General features: G+C 43.7%; 1 protein-coding gene across 1 annotated transcript in view; it reads right to left on the reverse strand.

The window, feature by feature from the left end:
- Positions 1 to 18,745, reverse strand: part of GPI (glucose-6-phosphate isomerase) — a 93,521-nt gene that overhangs the window by 61,473 nt on the left and 13,303 nt on the right. The window contains exons 2-3 of the mRNA XM_086945081.1: positions 12,175 to 12,265; positions 8,235 to 8,303 (exon numbers count right to left, since the gene is read on the reverse strand). Coding sequence (XP_086801207.1) covers positions 8,235 to 8,303; positions 12,175 to 12,265 — 160 coding nt within the window. The remainder of the gene's footprint in view (positions 1 to 8,234; positions 8,304 to 12,174; positions 12,266 to 18,745) is intronic.

Raw genomic sequence — 18,745 nt, forward strand, 5'->3', positions numbered from 1 at the left:
TACGGGCCTCGTGGCTTGCCGGGGGGGGGGGTGCCCCTGGCGCCAGAGAAGACGTACGGTCCCAGACTGCTGTCCTCGCTTGGTGTTGAGCTTGACTCCGGGCCATGGAACCATGCCCGGCGGGGGGCTGCATGGTTGGTGTGGGGGTCGACAGGCTGCAGATGAAATGTTAGATTTAGGGTGCGTGATGTGCGACATTGTGCTTTTGCAGTGGGTTTTCCTGGCGGACAGGCTCTGGCGCACTATCTGGTGACTTCTTTCTGGTGGGACGGCCGGGTTTCGACGGACTGCCAGCGGAAGCTGGACAGTTGTACTGGCCTTGAGGTTTACCTGGGTGTCCAGGGCGCCAGAGAGGAGGCACGATCCCAGTTCTGTGCTGACAGTAGTCGGTACAGAGCTCGACTCCGTGGCCATGGAAGCACGCCTTCGGAGCCATGACCATCGGGGAACCGGGGGGGTAAGAGGCAAAACACCGACCAGAGACTCAAATTAAGTGTGATAAAGGCCGCTTTATTGGAAGCGGGTGCATCCTACACAATGACAATCCTTGGCCTGCGCCGCACAAAACTAGGCCTCACTAAATATGCAATTTCCTGTCAGGAAACGGCCGGGAAACTCAAGAGGAGGGATTGCCAACTACGGTACAACGCCAAAGAGGAGACGCACCCGTTTTCCTTTCAGCAGCACAACCGAAGAATCCCCTCCCGGCTCCAGCCTGAGACGCAGACGTACTCAGAGCGTCTACTATTGAGAGTCATCTCCGAACAGTGAGGTGGGATTACAACCAGCCAGAACTTCTTAAACAAACGTATGACCTCACTGATGAAACGCTTCCAGAGTTTCTGTTTAAATCCGACTCTGACCAACCTTTAGCGAATAATAACGACAAGGTCCAGACTCACTTCAAACCATACATTTGGTATTGAAGACTAAGCCCTGACGAGTCGTGTTGACTCAACCGTACACGACGAAACACGTGTCGGCGAATGAAACATCTTCAAGTCTGGAGAAAATAAAACCTACGTCTTGCTGTGACGAAGAAATATACACCAAAGAATCTGCTTCTGTGTTTCTATTTCTAATTGGTCATTGTACCGTGTATTGACACTATATATGTAGTTGCGAGAGCATAGCTTTGTATTATTGTTTGTCTTTTGACTGATTGGACGGTTAAGGGTGTTTGCCGTCTGCTCTTCACGCACTACTCTACAACTTATATTGGTTCTTCACACACTGTAACGTTGCAACTGAGGCAGTGCGCCCTTGTGTTCCGAATCTCCTAAAAACCCCTTCTTAGCCTATATCCCTATTAATCTGGATGGTGCCTGCACTTGATAACTAGTTAGTCCATATGTGTTCGAAGTCCGTCCAATGATTACACCAGGCCTCAATCACGTGAGGCCGGCCATGGATGGGGGCCTAGACCTATGCAGTGAGCCGAAGGGTGCCCAGGTCCACATTATTCGGTTTGTTAGATCTGCTTTGGTCTTAGGTGAGGACAAAAAAAAAAAAACGTTCCATTAGATATTGAATTAGAGTGAGCAACTGGCAAAAAGGCAAATTCTGAACAGTGAAAAAATCAGGGCAAGGGGTCAAAATTAAGGTCTAAAGTTAATTTTAAGGGACACATCTGAGGATTTTGTGCGATTATAAAATAGACTGCTGCAGAAGTAAGCAAACATTGGTTTATGTTCTTTAGTTTGTATTACACATTGGAGTGTTAAACAAACCTTCACAAATAACTGTATGGATTTAAAAAGGTGAGAAAAAAGTAGTACACCTACACTCCAAGCACAATTGGACAGCTAACAGGCAGATTGACAGTTCCAGAAGCATCGCTCTGTAGCTTAACATACTTGGGAGGTCACAGGCAGTAGCCCTACTAGAGTGGGAAAAAGGAAATGGTGAGAAAGGAGACAGGGCTATATGCTGAGAGTGTGAGACAATGTTGGAACAGTGACAAAAGAGGAAAGCAACCGAGGGACTGCCAGATGAAAGAACAGATGGTGAAAAAGAAAAGAAAATGGAGCAGAGAAAAGAGTAAACAATTCAGAAAGAGGCTGATTGATCAGGTTGAAAAGAGAAAAAGGTAGAGGGGGCATATAAAAGGAATGGTGGCGGGAACAGAGAGAAAGCGTGTGGGGGGGTGGAGAGGGAGAGATGAATGGCTGGGTAGGGGAGGAGGGGAAAGAGAACAGGGAACCTAGAGTTGAAGAGGTTGAGTAGGGAGTGAACAGATTATGAAGGTTCACTTAGTAACTTGCATGTTAGACCTTCTAATCCCAATGCACCATATCTTTGAAATCTTAATGAATAGATCGCTCAAAGATTTGGCACAGGTGTCCAGAACACAATTTCATCTTGGACCTTGTACAGTGCTCTTCTGCCTTTTGGCTAGGGTTGCGCTACAGAAAATGACATGCATGCAGAAAAGGAAACATAATACTTTAAGAAAAGGACATTTTTCATAGGCTGAGGGAGCAAACTATCCAAGGTTCCAGCCTGGAACATTTGGCTGGCAGGTTACAGCGTGGCACTAGAAGATTCTGGCACTGGAGCACATTGGGGATGGTATTTCTACTTCTGCTCTTCACTTTCCCTTAACTGGAAATGCGGACAATGAAATACACTTTAGAAACACAGATTACAATAAACTTTAATCCTTCCATTCAAAGACTATGCCTTCCTACCAGCCATCCCACAATAGGCTGCTGAAGTGCTTTTTCCTCAGGGCCTGGGGCACTGCAGAGGCTGCAGGAATAATAGCTACGCCCTTGACAGGGCAGGCTTTAGTGTTGGTGCCAGATGGTATGAGAATATTTGTAGACAGTAAACAGAGCGGTCTACATTATAAAAAAGTATCTGCAGGTTACACATTCTGCTTCGCTAGAGGCACACTATCCCTCTGTGCTACTTTATGAGGAATCAAAACTCTGCTCTCAAACAGGTCCATTAATCGCCAGAGTTAAACTGACTTTTTTAGCCTATCAATCACAAAACTTTGAAGTGCACCACTCACCCGTGAGGGTCACAAGGCAGTTTCCGGTCAGTCAAAGAGCAAGGTCTTGTGCAGAGGGAGGCATGTCTGATGTTGATCAGGAGATTGTTCCAGGTCTAAGCCACGATGTATGAGAAGGTTGTTCCACCCACTCCTGCTCTGTGGGTGCGTAGGGGTTCGGAGATATCAGCAGATCGGAGGTTTCTCTTAGGTATGTGGAAGGAGATTCTTTCGTTGAGATATTGGTGTCTGGTGTTGTGGAGGCATGTGTAGGCATCTTGAAAGTTACTCCTCGATGGGGAGCCAGTGGAGGCTTCGAAGGTGTTGGGTGATGTGTTTGTGTCGAGCGAGGAAGAGTCTGGCTGCGGTGCTCTGTATGGCCTAGAGTTTGCGGAGTAGAGACTGGTTGATACCAGAGTAGAGGACGTTTCCGTAGTCCAGTCTGCTGTTTGAGTGCGTGGGGGACTGTCTTTCTTGATTCGGGAAAGGGGTCCATTTGAAGGTCTTACCGAAGGATGTGGACTGTGTTAAAACAGGGAAAGTAGACAGCGTTGATCTATCGGGTCATGAGAGGGAGGAGTAGAGTACGATGCAGAGGTTACGGGCGTGGTCCGTGAGGGGCTGCTGAGGACGATGGGCCACCAGGTGTTGTTGCATGCAGAGACTCCTCGAACACCTACCTTAAAAGGGCAGTGGCACCAGCACAACAGCGGCGCAGCTGGGGAGAGAGCAGGTCTCAGATCAGCATGTCGAGTCTTGCTAAGACACCCGTGCAGCAGACGTCATTAAATCGAAGTGGAGAAAGAAGTGCGGCTGGGAGGCAGGAGTCTATAAATTGCTGGCACACAAGGGGGTGTGCAGTCTGTATCTTTAAAACTAAGGCCTATCAAAATGTACTAGCACACTGCTCGTAAACTTTAGCTTTTCACCATCCATTTACTGCATGCAGTAATGCAGTCCCATTTCTATGGCCGTGCTGGAGATGTGCGATCATGCAATTCTTGTAATAGTGGAACAAAGATTTGCATGAATGCTCCATATTGGAGTGATAAAGCATGGTACACAGTAATTCTATAGCTATACAAAAGTGCGGTCACAATTCTGAAACTGATCTAACAAAGGTGGCACGCATGTGTAGAGTAATAAAACATGATTGTATATATGCTCAAAATGTGGTTTTCAAGTTTGTGCAGGAGTCTCAAGGGTGTACTGATAGAGCGAAAAAAAAAATTGTGATTTCTTGGTGTTGGTAGAAGTCTATGGATAATGCATGTCGAGATCAGTAATGCAAGGCCCAATTTGAGGATTTAATACAGCCATCTACAATTTACATTCATTAAATGTTGCAGTGTTTGCAGAGTATGATTAATAAACGCAACCAGTTCACCAAGAAGTCAGATAGAAAATTATATGGTCAAAAAAAGGGCTTACTTAAATAACAAAGTCGTAATCACAAAAATAGAACTTTCACTACCTAAGTACGAGATTAACCAGCCTTATTCCTTTGTTTTTCCCCCATACAGAGAGGATACTTTCTTTTTTTTAAATTGGCTCAGAACCAGGACCGTCCTTTTTGAACCTGGGCCGGATGAGAATTACCTAATGGAGCTGGAGGGGGGATATTACACATAGGCAAAATGGGGACTACACTCCGGTCATGGTCCTGGGAACCAAGGCCTCTCGTTGGGGCCCGAGACACTGGCTGGAATCCTTAGGGACTCTGCCCACCCAGACTACTAAAAGGTACAAATAAATCTAGGCTCTTCTAGACAAGAGGCTTTCTATGAACCCACAGATGACTAAAGTTACTGTCACCCTTTTTTTCAGTCCTTAAATGGCTGAAAAATATTTGTTAATCCCCCCTAATGGTTCAAAGGACTGTCTTTCAGGCTCTAGTCATATCCTAATTGGATTATGGCAATGTGCTGTACATGGGTGCGGATTAGACTTCGGTCCATGGTTTGCAGATTGTTCAAAATGCTGCTGATAGGCTGCTCTTTCAATTACCGAAATATGCTTGCGTCTCCCATGTTTCAGGAACGGCACTGGCTCAAAGTCTCTAAACGCACTGAGTTTAAAACGCGGCGTTTCATGTTCAAGGCCAAACCGGGATTGGCACCATGATGCATTCAGGAACTGGTAGTTTATCAACCTACTCTATCAGAGTCCAGCTTTGTTTTCTGTACAAAGGTTCCATCTATCCCATATGAAGGGCTGTTCTTTTGCCTACCTTGCTCCAAAATAGGGAATTCTCTGCCCGATCTTAGAAATTTAAGTTCACTATCTCACAAGAATCTGAAGACTTGGCTATTTTTAATCTTTGTCCTGGGACACCTATCTGCATCTGTCCTGCGCCGGGAAACCCTTCGGGGTAGCTGTGCGCATTACAAATTTGTTAAAAAAAATGTTTTTTTTTAAATCTAATCAGGGTTTCTGAAGGCACAATTACAAAAAATAATTTTTCGGTCATTAAGGCCCAGATGTAGGTAAAATAGATTTACCGATTTTTAATTACCGAATTCTACCGATTCGGTAATTAAAAATCGGTAAATCTAAGGGGTGGATATGTAGGAACATCCAGATGTTCCTTTTACCGAATCAGTAAATATCTGTATTTACCGATTCGGTAAATACCGACCGGTAATGCCCCATTCATTCCTATGGGCTTTGAAGCCCATAGGAATGAATGGGGCATTACCGGTCGGTATTTACCGAATCGGTAAATACCGATTTTGACAAGGGTGCAGGGGGTGTCACTTTGACACCCTCTAGCACCCCCAAAAAAGATTCGGGGGCCATGTGGCAGGCATACCCCTGCCCTAAGGGCAGGTCTGCCTGTCATATGGCACAGGTGTGCATGCGCACATGTGCATGCACACCGGAATCGGTATTTTACCATGAAGTTGGATTTCATGGTAAAATACCGATTCTGTAAGGCTTGTGGGACTCAGAAGAGTCCCACCTACATCTCATTGTTACCGAATCGGTAAAAATACTGATTCGGTATTTTACAGAATCGGTAAATTTACCGATCGGTAAATTTACCGAATCTGTAAAATATGTGGCCCTACATACCATTTTGTGAATCTCGGTCGGTAACGGCTGAAAATACCGATTTTCGGCTGTTACCGACCGACCTACATCCGGCCCCAAGTCTTTTAGAAATTAGACTGTCCAGTTTCCACCAGAAAGTTACATTGCATAACAATTCCTCCTTCAAGTCCACACCTGGCAGTTTGACTTTGTTCTCAGTACAAAAAAAAGTTAGCTGGCTGTTAGGTCTTATACCGCTGAAAGCAAAACCAAAAAGGTATGATGGACGAGTGTTGAACATTTCAAGCACCCCCCCCCCCCCAGTCAACTGATCTAGGTTTACTCCATCATACTTTAGCTCACTCCGCCACCACAGTTCAGATATGGCCACATGCAAATCAGCCTGACCCTGTGCCTTATGGGAATAGTCAAGCCCAAACTGCTAAGCCATGTCTTCCCTGGACCGGAAACAAGCATCCTGGGACCGGTTTCTGGCTAATCAGCTGTCAGCCAGGCTAGCTTGACTCCAGTAGCAAAATGAGCAAGGGACCCTACATCTGGGCATACCCTGCCAACTCAGGGCATACAAAGCAAAACCAAAGGGGATGATGGATGGAGTGTTGAACATTTCAAGCACTCACCCCCAGTCAACTGATCTGGGTTTAATCCATCATTCTTTAGCTCACTCCACCACCCCAGTTCAGACATGGCCACATGTTTCCATGAGGCACAGGGTGAATACGGATTTGCATATGGCTGTGTCTGAACTGGGGTGGCGAAGTGAGCTAAATAACAATGATGGATTCTACCCAGATCTGTGACTGGGGGTGAGTGTCTGAAAAGATTCAGCGCTCCGTCCATCATCGCCTTGTGTTTTCGTTTGACCATTGTGTTGACACAGACCCACGAGAGTGGCATGACAGAGTTCCCGTTATCCTAATACAATAAATGTACATCCAATCAATATAAACCAAAATACCTACAGGCAATAGTTATCTGGAATGACATTGATTGTATGTGCCCAAGTTGTACACCAGTTCCATACATTTCTAATTTTTTGGGGCTTAACGTTCACCTTTGACACAGTTTGGGAAAAGTGTAAACTAAACAGAAATGGGTATTTTAAAAAACAATCACACAATCAAGCAGTCAGCAAAATAAGCAGGCAATGCAGTGGAAAAGACTATTTCTCTAAAATGGGGACATAAGGAGCAATTGATTTCAACATGTAGTGAAAAAAGAAGAGGAAAGAGATAGATGTATATGTATAGCAGAAAACATAGGCTAGAAGGGCATAGAAAGTGGAATAGACTAAAGCTGACAATTCCGCCGCCCCCCTCCCAAAAAAACAATAAGAAGCTGTTCAATGTACATGCAGCTTCTATGGGATCACCTGCCAAGCACATCTTACAGTATAGTGAAGATAAATAACAAAAGCCAAGTGAAAAAAATAGTATAGATGTATAACCAAGGGACCACACAAAATGGAGCACAAATTATTATTATTTTTTAACAGTTTCAAATATAAAATCCGTATTTACTTTACAGTTTAACCTTCAGCACGCCATTACTTATGGACCAGATTAGCTGTATAAATCCAATTGTCTACAACTGGTAGAAGAACCTCCAACACCGGAGCTGAGCAAGCTTGTCCTATCAGCGAGGTGCTTCAGCTTCAAGATGTCTGCAGCTAAATGTCCTTCCCTACAGTCTCATCTAAAAGCTCAAGAGGATCAATCTAACTAGATCCAACAAGCACACTAATCTGCTGCCACTACCATTAGAGATTAATCAGATCACAATGTGAACTACTGCGCTTTAATGTGAGTAAAAGTGCAACAGTATTCAGTCACTTGGGAATTTGTACCAAAGTACTGAAAATAAATTATCAAAATTACTGTAGAAATGTATTTAATGCATGACATTTGGCAATTTTACATCTAAAGTTTCGTTTTGATCAACTAAGCAGTGTATGATCTTCTCAAGGTCTTCATTATAAATAAACTTTGACAATCCAAACTGGCCTGTTCCTGGGACCCATGCTGTGTTTAGCCTATCATCTATTTTCAATGCAGTTAAACTACACCACTCATTTCTACTCAAAGAACGGCATAGGTATGGATTTAAGAAGGTAACTAAACTAGGTCAGCACTTAGCCAGTCACAAGTCGATTTTGCACATTAATATATTGCAACGAACTTACCTCTGTGAAATTTATCTTTTCTCCTTTGAACATTTGGTCCCTCGCCTTTTCAACACCTCTGGACTTTGCCTGGAAATTGTAAAAAGAGACTATGTTGAGAGCTCATGCCCCAGTCTGAAATTACCACTTCCTGAAATGTCAATAACTGAAATTTCACAAAGAGCTTGGTAATATGCTCCCACCACTACTGCCAAAGGTCAATTAACGTAAATGGTGTTTGTAGGCAGAGTAAGCTTACATAATTGCAAATTAAAGCTCTTAAAGGCTCACCACTTCAATCAGCTGTTTCATTACATCTTCATTTATAAGGTTCTTTGAATAATCCACCAAGAGGTCGCCATCATCGGTTTTCATTACATCGAACCAACCCTACAACTTTCCTCAGACCCCAGTACATTGAAATATGGCACAATACTCAAAACTGAACAATCATACGAGGTCTGGGTTAAAGTCCTTTTACAGTATGGCAGTAGTTTCTTCAAATACTTAACCCTAGATTAAGTGCTATAGGAAGGGTTCGTTCACAAATGTATCGGACAGCAGCAAGTGGCCATTGCATAATACTTTTCTATCTAGAAGAACATTGTTGCATATAGATTCACCAAAAATCAGCAATGCCAAATTGTACACGAGGCCATATATATTCTATCATGAGGTCCTAATCCACACAAACTTTGAGCGAGATTGACATGAATACAGAGCTGTAGTTGTAGTTTTGTCCAACAAATAGACAAAAATGTGAAAAGAAAACCCTGGGGTGGTGATCCTCACTTTGTCTAAAAGCAATGGAAAGTAGGACACTTGTATAATCAAATTAACAAACACTGAAAACAAAAAAATGTTTTAAGTGGAACCAAAAACAGAAGAACCCTTCTCTGAAATGAGGTTGAACAATTTCAATTTGCCTCTAGACTTTTAAAGCAGTCTACACAATTAACATAGTTTGATCATATAGAAGATATGGTTAATATATATTTTGTTTAGCCAATACCGTATGCCCTAAACGGTCGTACTAGATCGGACAGATTGGGCAACCCAACATTCTTTAATGGAAGATTTAGTAGTCGCATCGACTACATTTTAGTTGATGTAACTATGTGGCCCCTAGTCTCGGATATGTTAATTAGACCTCGGCCCGAAAGCGATCACGAACCTCTCCTAGCAGAACTGAAGGATTTCAGTTTTGCCGGGCCCTCTGTGCACCCCTCCAATGTTGTACAAGAGGCCATGGTATTAACAAATGATATGAGGAGGGTTCGGTGGCCAAAGGTTGCCGTGGACGTGAATGCACGCACTAAAATAAGATCCCTGGTTTCTGACTCCCTAAGATTATTTGAGCAATGTGATGACTCGAACCAAATATCTCTCAAAATTTCCGACATCCATGCCAGTTTGTTCACATCCCTTAAGACCTTATTCATTAAAATAGTTGCAAAAAAGGGCTCAGGAAAGCCGAGGAAGCCCGCGAACTGGTTTGATGATGAGTGTGGCACATCCCATTCAAACCTGTTCAAAGCTCTAAAATCTAGGAACCCAGCCCTAATTAAATCTTCCAGGAAGGCCTACAATATAGCTAAGAGGCGGGCTAAAGCCGCCTGGGATGAAGAACGCTGGGCTCTCCTTGTTGAGGCCTGTGGCTCTAGGAATCTCACGCACTTTTGGCACCTCCTTAAATGGGGTAAGTCCCTGGATGATCGTCCTAGCCCTGCTTCTGTCGACCAACAAAAATGGGTGTCCCATTTCGAGGAACAGTTCAGGTGCCTCAGGGAAGGGGAAACACCCATTGGTTGGCCGCTGTCCTTTGACACCCTTGTGTTTTCGGCCAAAGAGGTTGAAAACGTCCTGAACACCATCCCCAGGGGCAAAGCGCCCGGCCCGGATTGTATTCCTGCGGATATTTTTCAACAGGATCAAGACCTATGGGTACCCTATCTACTGCACCTGGCAAACACGCTGGCCAGGGGAGCAAAGGTGCCTGTTTCTTGGGCGGGTGCCGAGATTTTGCCCATCTTCAAGAAGGGTGATCGGTCGGTTCCTTCTAACTACCGGCCGATCAGCCTTATTGATGCTGTCCAAAAGATAGTGTCACGACTTGTCCTATCCAGGGTCCAGGCCTGGATTGAGGAATATAATATTCTTACCCCTCTCCAAGCAGGGTTTAGACCCCATGTAAGTACCCTGGATCAGGCTTTTCGGTTTATGTTACTACACTGGAAGACGGTCACTCTTGGCAAAGGTAACCTCTTTGCGGCTTTCGTAGACCTTCGGTCTGCGTTTGATCTTGTTCCGAGGGTTGGGCTCTGGAACGGCCTTCTGGAAATGGGTATGCCTCCCTCTCTGGTTCGTATCATTGTTAACCTTCATGCTGAGACCTACGCCTTTGTAAGATGGGGCAAACCTGGTGAGGTGACTAAAAACTTTCCTGTGTTGAAAGGTGTCAGACAGGGATGTGTTTTGGCACCAACCCTGTTCTCCCTATACATAAATAGCGTCACCAAGTACTTTGAGGGCTGTCCCACAGATGCTCCTAGTTTGGCTGGCATGAAAATCCCTCTGCTCATGTTCGCTGACGACACTCTCCTGATCTCGAGAACCAGACAGGGATTACAGCTAGCACTGTCGAGGTTTGAGAGTTTCTGTAGTGAGCATGAGCTGGAGGTGAACGTTGCCAAGACCAAATTTATGGTCATGAGGGGACACAAACAGGTCAAGGCTAGGGTCAATATGGGGAATTCCCCCTTAGAGCAGACCAAGCATTTTACCTATTTGGGTGTTTCATTTAGCGACACACTAAACTGGTCCCACCAGATCGAGCTCCTGACCCTGAAACACCAACAGTTGGGTGGAGCTTTGATCAAGGAACATAAAAGCTCATTTACCAAACCTATGTCACCGCTGATGAAGATCTATGGTGGGAAGGTTTTATCAGCGGTGCTATATGGCGCAGAGCTATGGGGTAGAAGCAACTTGGATTCCTTGAAACACGCCCAAAACAAGTTCCTAAGGATGGCAATTGGTCTGCCACAATCGACACCTTTAATCCCCCTTCTATACGATCTGGGGTGTCACTCGGTGGTCGATTGTGCTAGATATCGACCGATCTCATTCTGGCGACGCCTGTGGACAACCCCAGACCTACACCACTATGCTGAAGCCTGTCTGGAGTTAAAAAACTCTCCGGGAGCCTTAAAAATCGGATGGTTCAGAGATCTCAAGGCTACTCTTCTATCTATGGGCCTCACTGAGTTGTGGTTGTCGCCTGAGACAGCCACATTTCCATCTAAAAATGAGCTCAAAAAATGTTATTGGGCCTGGGTGATGCTCAATACTTTTTCAAAAACAAGCCCAAGTAGTCTTTCAGGTTTATTTTTGGTACACAAAGATCTACCCAGGTTAGAAAAATTCTGGGAAATCATTACCAAACCTCTGGACCGAAAACTTTTTTTTCAATTTAGATGTGGCACACTCCCTATTGGGGACTTCACCAATAAGTGGGGAAAAGCTAGTCTGGGGCTTTGTGCAAACTGTCAAGGTTTTGGGGAAAGTATCTCACTTTTTGTTTGTGTGCCCCCTATACTCTGCCCCCAGATCTAAGTGGCTCAAACCAGTTTGTAGTCAACTAGGCACTCGCTCGTCTGCTGAGGCCCTGAGATTGTTAAAAACTAATCTGGATCCGCTCATTGTTGTGGGGGTTGCCAAGTTCCTTGGCTGGGCCTGGGTTATCAGAAGCAGGTTTATTAAACTAAATTAGCAGAGACTGTTTTATCTTGTATTTACTGTGGTAACCGGTATCTGTAACTCTTTTAAACTTTTATATATTTCTGCATGAAGTTATTCGATGTCAATGATTTAATACTGATTTTATATATGTTATTGTGTATTTTGTATTTATGTCTTTTATGATGAATTAATCGAATAAAGACTTCTTGAACTGGCTCACCACTTCAATCAGCTGTTTCATTACATCTTCATTTATAAGGTTCTTTGAATAATCCACCAAGAGGTCGCCATCATCGGTTTTCAGAGTTGTGCTGAAGAGAAAAAACAGTGGTCAATTTCACTGCGTTAGCTCCACGAGTTAAGCTGGACAGATACCACTAGATTAACACATCTGCGCAAACAGAATTTGGTAAATAAAATGTAAGAAAACATTACTTTAGAAACTAAAGTACGCAGTTTGAGATGAGCCTGGTTTCACCAGAAACTACTTTGTGAATTGTAGTTTAGAAAGCCCTTATGAGGGGTCCTCAAAAAAAGCAGAGACTGTACATTAGTTATCAAGACATCTGAGAGATGTCAGGTTTCTCAGACGAGTCATCTTCCGACTTCGTAATACTGTTATATAAAGGCAGGAAACTAGTTTTACACAAAAACCAGCAAGTGAAAGCAGAATCAGCAAGTCAGTTATCTGCAACAAAACAACCTACAAAGGCCAACAAAACAGTATTACATAATTTATCGTGTATATTAAATCTATTTTGTACATTAAATTAATAAAATCTGTACTTATTAAAATTTGAGAAACGACCAACTAGTAAGATTAAATGCAGAGTACACCAAGACTCTAGGTATTACAACCTTTAAAATTAAGGTAAGATGTTTCAATGTTCTAGCTACACAAAGAAAATGAACGAAGCTCTGGTTCATTACATCGAACCAACCCTACAACTTTCCTCAGACCCCAGTACATTGAAATATGGCACAATACTCAAAACTGAACCATCATACGAGGTCTGGGTTAAAGTCCTTTTACAGTATGGCAGTAGTTTCTTCAAATACTTAACCCTAGATTAAGTGCTATAGGAAGGGTTCGTTCACAAATGTATCGGACAGCAGCAAGTGGCCATTGCATAATACTTTTCTATCTAGAAGAACATTGTTGCATATAGATTCACCAAAAATCAGCAATGCCAAATTGTACACGAGGCCATATATATTCTATCATGAGGTCCTAATCCACACAAACTTTGAGCGAGATTGACATGAATACAGAGCTGTAGTTGTAGTTTTGTCCAACAAATAGACAAAAATGTGAAAAGAAAACCCTGGGGTGGTGATCCTCACTTTGTCTAAAAGCAATGGAAAGTAGGACACTTGTATAATCAAATTAACAAACACTGAAAACAAAAATAAATGTTTTAAGTGGAACCAAAAACAGAAGAACCCTTCTCTGAAATGAGGTTGAACAATTTCAATTTGCCTCTAGACTTTTAAAGCAGTCTACACAATTAACATAGTTTGATCATATAGAAGATATGGTTAATATATATTTTGTTTTGCCAATAGCTTTGCTGCAGCCTGAAATGTTCACTATATATATCTATATCTATATCCATCCATCTCGTCATGTGATCAAGGCTCTTCAGAGTTGAAATGCGTTATGGCGGATTTTCCTTTAGGTAATAAACTGATTCAATGCACCGGAGTTGTGGCCAGTGCTCCTTTCTTCAAAATTTGAAGCAGCAGTGGAGTTCCGCACACACACCTCAAAATTCTTCAAAAGAGACGCACTGCCGAGGGAGGACGGTAACCCGGTTTAATCAGGCGAGTTACTGGTGTAAAAAAAAAAAATATATATATATATATATATATAGATATATATATAGATTATATATATATATATATATATATATATATATATACACACACACACACACATACATTTAAAAACACTTACACACCCCCCCTCCCCCCTCCTTTAGTTTCTAAAACTCTAAACTAAGTTTCAGAAGGTGATATTCTCTGGCAGTGGTATTACCATGTGATTTGTGTCTATGCATGGTCACCGCTCAAAGATGTTCAGAATTGCGATATGGACTCGGAATAGATCAATAATAGGATGCGTCAGAAAAGGAGAACACAAAGCCTGAAAATTGGATCAGGACGAGTCTGAAGGTAAACCTGTACAGGGGAGCTTAGTCACTGCTGTGCAGATGGCATTGACAAGTGCCTATGAAAGATTCACTTTAATATTATCAAACCTGTGCATTTAAAAAGGCATGACCCAGAGTAAGCAGTGATCAGAAGTCCACTGGTTGGCGGTCAAAAGAATAAACTTTGAGAAATGTACAGAAAAAAAAAACCTACACTGCTGCCCTTCTAACAGTGTAAAGAAGCAATATGCAGGGAGCAAATACTACATTTCCTCTGCCCTCACATGAACTCATGAATTTCAGCAATCACAGTTGGATTCTGTAAATGTATCAGCAATACATTTGGTGACCCTAGAGTGCCTAAGTCCAATGACTCAACGCTCACCTGCCAGATGCCAGGAAACTAGGCCATTTTGGCTCAGCTGCACTTAAAGCACTCTCCTATTCAAGCACACAACTATTACAATGGTAATACATGGTAACCCATAGGTCTACCTGCTGCTCCTGTACTCCAATGGAGAGGTCAGGACCTTTATCCTGTGCAGACTGTCTTGTGATTTTGGCACTAGCTTTTCGAAGGATGCCAGAGAAGATAGTTTTTTTTCTTTTGTTTTACTACCATTTCAGCTGTTCAGGTAATTGTCCCCTAGTCCCATATTTCTTCTAGAGAATAATACCACCCTAAAGCATACACAAATTGGATAGATTGCATTTACTTTAATGCAAGATTAAAGAAACATTCCTCTGAACTTTGGCGCAATATTCATAGCTCAATGTTGGACATGTATTTTATCAAAAAACTGACAATTCCACTCCTTAACCAACCATTGAGGTACTTGAGGATTTTAAAATAAATCCGGCTGATCAGTAGAGTTATTTAGAAAAGTGATTGATAGCATGAAGATGGACTCATCCACGAGTCAAACTGGTTACTGGAGATGCTCCAATATACAGACCACCATGTCCCAAATGTCATTTTAGTTCTGAGTAAATTGATTTGCTGGCCACGTTCGCTATTGGTTTGAGCATTTTCTGGTAACTGGCAATATCAATTTTCACTTAAAGACCAGTTTGGCTTCCCTCAACATCAAACTTCGAGAGGATATAGAAATCCTAAGCCTACATCTGAAAATCAGCAGTCCAACCCATATTGCGAGTAAACTGTGGTTTGTACTGTTCACTAACAAAGGTACTGACAGTACACTCTACTAAGCCTCTTTTGGTCAGATCATTTCTTAATTACACAATTTAATCTGGTCATGGAAAGGTCTCATTCTCCCCCCCCCCCCCACCAAAAAAATAAACAAGTAAAAAAAAATACCCACACTAACTCCAATAGGTGCTTGGCCCTCGGCCAAGTGGTACACTTCTTTGGAATTGAAACACTGCGTAAAGGGAGAGAGAGACACTGGAGATGCACTAAGATGGATGATAGAGGCAAGTTTACTGTCTCAATGGTTACCATAAAATGTTGTGGCAGACTTTCTGCTAACACTTTACTCCAAGAAAAAGTTGGGCAATATTGTTAAGGCAAACTCTGGTTGAAAGTTCGCCCTCATACGGATGTGCAAGTTGAACTTAAATTCCCAGTTTCTCTTTTGAAACCCCACGGAGCACTGACCAATCACCTGGTCCCCCACCATGCATGCACACTTTCCTGCTGCGGTAGGTGCAACACACCCTCAGCAGGACACATGCTAACATCACCACATGGAATGTGAGGAAAACATACGCCTGCAAGTAGATATTCCATATATTTATACTTACAGCGTAAATCCACCAGCATAGCCCTCCTACAAAAAACCCATCTGACTCGAATAGAGGCAGATGGGCTCCGCCCACAAGCACTAGGCATTCCTCCAAGGCTAGAGAAGCCTTGGTAGGGGTGAGAGCAGGGATTCCTTATGTGGTGGAGAAGGTAGAGGCCAATGCGGAGGGCCGACGAAAGTTTACAAAAGGTAGACTAAATGGCCAAAGTCTCCTTATCGGATCCATTTATGACATCCAATATAGAGTAAAACTCATTCCTTCGTAAATTGACCGAGGTCTTGGCCTGTTGGAGTGGAATTCCCTGGCGGCTAGGTGGAAACTTCAATTCGGTATTAGATGTGGTGCTGGATCGATCGTTCCCACCCCTGAAGTGCACCACAGCTGCGTGGACTACACAAGCGCCAACTACGTGGCCGGCCCACTGGTCCCTGGCGGATATAGGTCATACCCGCAACCGAAATGCACGCATTTACTCATTCTACTCCCACGTAGATAGCCAGCATACGAGATTGGATTGCATAGTGGAGAGGCACACCTTGCTTCCCCTTGTTGGAGGGACTGAATATCTTGGGCGGGGGGGGGCGGGGGGCATACACACTCCGATCACAAAACCCCAGCTTTTGCAACTCAAGTAGCATGTGGGTCCACCACCCGGCCGGCACTGGAGAATCAGGAGTTTGAGTCTTTGGGGGGCTGACCGCGGAATACATAGAGGTAAATGATCACTCCACAGGTGACACGCTCCTAGAATGGTACACTTTTAAAGTAACTACTAGGGGGCATAGTCTTGGACTCACCTGGAACATTCGTAGACAACCGAGCAAAGCAATCAGTAGAATAGAGCACAAACTCCTGCAATACAAAAACAATGCAGCCACAAACACGGGGGCCACACTGCGACTAGACTAGCTGCGTAGCAAACATGTAAAACTATTGGAGGCTTTTGTGGCACACACCACACGTCAGAGCAGGTTGGATGCTGGCATGGCTACTGCACCAGAAACAAGCTTCCCACCCTATATGTGCTCTGCGCAATGTAATGGGACGCACGTAACAAGACACATTCAGCAATGTCGTGACATTATGCAGCGCTTTACCAATCCTCTGGATACCGTATTGGACAGCGGGTGAACACCTTCATAGATTCAGAAAGCCTACCTAAGAAAGCCTCTAAGCAGTGCAAGACATTAAACACCAATCACTCACAACACTATTGCAGCGCTGGAGACAGGTAACACCCCTTGCCAGATGGGCTGCCAGACGAATATTATAAGCCATACTCTGCAATACTGGTCCTGTGCCTACACACTTTTTATACCGTGGCACTAGACGAGTTGGAACTCCCCTGGTTGATGCGTGAAGTGAGCCTAGTTTCACTGCTAAAACCTGACATGGACCCCCAGACCTGGACTCTTACAGGCCACTGGCCCTACTGAACATGGGCTATAAGGTGCTGGCGAAAATCCAAGCAGACCGACTGGCACCCATAGTCCCAACCCTAGTCCATGCGGATCAAAACAGGTTTGTACCCTCGCGTAGCACCTACTTAAAACAGGTACTTTAAGTTTTTAGTTGCCAGATACTCAGCAGGCTGTTGGCCATACTTAGGATGTTTATAAGACCTGCCGAAGGCCTTTGACGCACTGGAATGGAACTTCCTGTTCACCGCACTAGCCCACTAACCGCACTAGCCCACTAGGACCATGGCGACATGTTCGTCCGCATGGTTAAGCGCTGTATAGGGAGCAGACAGTATGGGTGAGAACAGGTCCATATATATCTGAGCCAGTCTTGGTGGGAAAGAAGTAGGCAAGGATGCCTGCTGTTTCCGCTCCTTTTCTCCCTAGCCATCATACCTCTAGCGAGGGCCATCTGTGCTGGCACAGACTAGGACATCCCACTTAGGGGAGGCGAGCACACACACACAATCATTGTATTCAGGTGATATCCTTCTATTTTAGTCTGGAGGCGGTGACACTTGCTTTGAAGCAATGTATTCATTCCTGAGCACAAGGCCCTGATGGGATGCCTATTGACTTCTTTTTGACCACTTTAGAGCTCTGGGCCCCACTAATTACAAATGTATTCAATGCTTTACCCAAGATAGGCCCTCCCTCTTCCTGGAAAAAACATTCATAATTCCAATATTTAAAAAAGGGAATAGGTCAATGGCAATAAATTATAGACCAATATCTTTGTTAGATAACACTGCTAAATTAATGGACCACATACTTTTAAATGGGCTTGAATCCTGGACCCAGGAAAACAACATCCTAACTCGTTCCCAACATGGATTTAGGAAGCGAAAAGGGACGATTGATCAGTGCCTTAATCAAAACTTACTTATTGCCTAATACACAGCAGGCAAGGGAGCCCAATTATACATGGCTTTTATGTACCTGTCCGTGGCCTTTGACCTGGTAATTCATTCTAAACTATGGAAGTTCTGGGTGAGGAGAAACTGGTTAAAGATTTTATTGGAGGAATGCATGCAGGTGCCTCGGCCTGTGTTCAGTATGTTAGAGCCGGTGAAACTACTAACTCCTTTGGGATAGCGTGAGGGGTTTGACAAGGATGTGTGCTTGCCCCTTTTCTTTTTTTGCTTCACACCAACAATGTCAAAGCAGCGCTGGTGTTATCTGCCTAAGATGTCCCATTAATTAACTACTCCAGTCCCAGTACTGCTCTATGCAGATGTTGTCTTGCTGGCTTGGACCGGAAACGCACTACAACATATTAGAGAGACATACACAGGGTTCATGAACAATCTGGAACTAAGAGTAAACAAAGCTAAATCATGTGTTAGTCACAGGCAATAGGTGAGGAAAGAGGACAAAGTTGCACCGGGTTTTGTGCCTGTTGAACTAA

The sequence above is a fragment of the Lissotriton vulgaris genome, chromosome 12, assembly GCF_964263255.1.
Source record: "Lissotriton vulgaris chromosome 12, aLisVul1.2, whole genome shotgun sequence".
In the NCBI taxonomy this organism is placed as follows: domain Eukaryota; kingdom Metazoa; phylum Chordata; class Amphibia; order Caudata; family Salamandridae; genus Lissotriton; species Lissotriton vulgaris.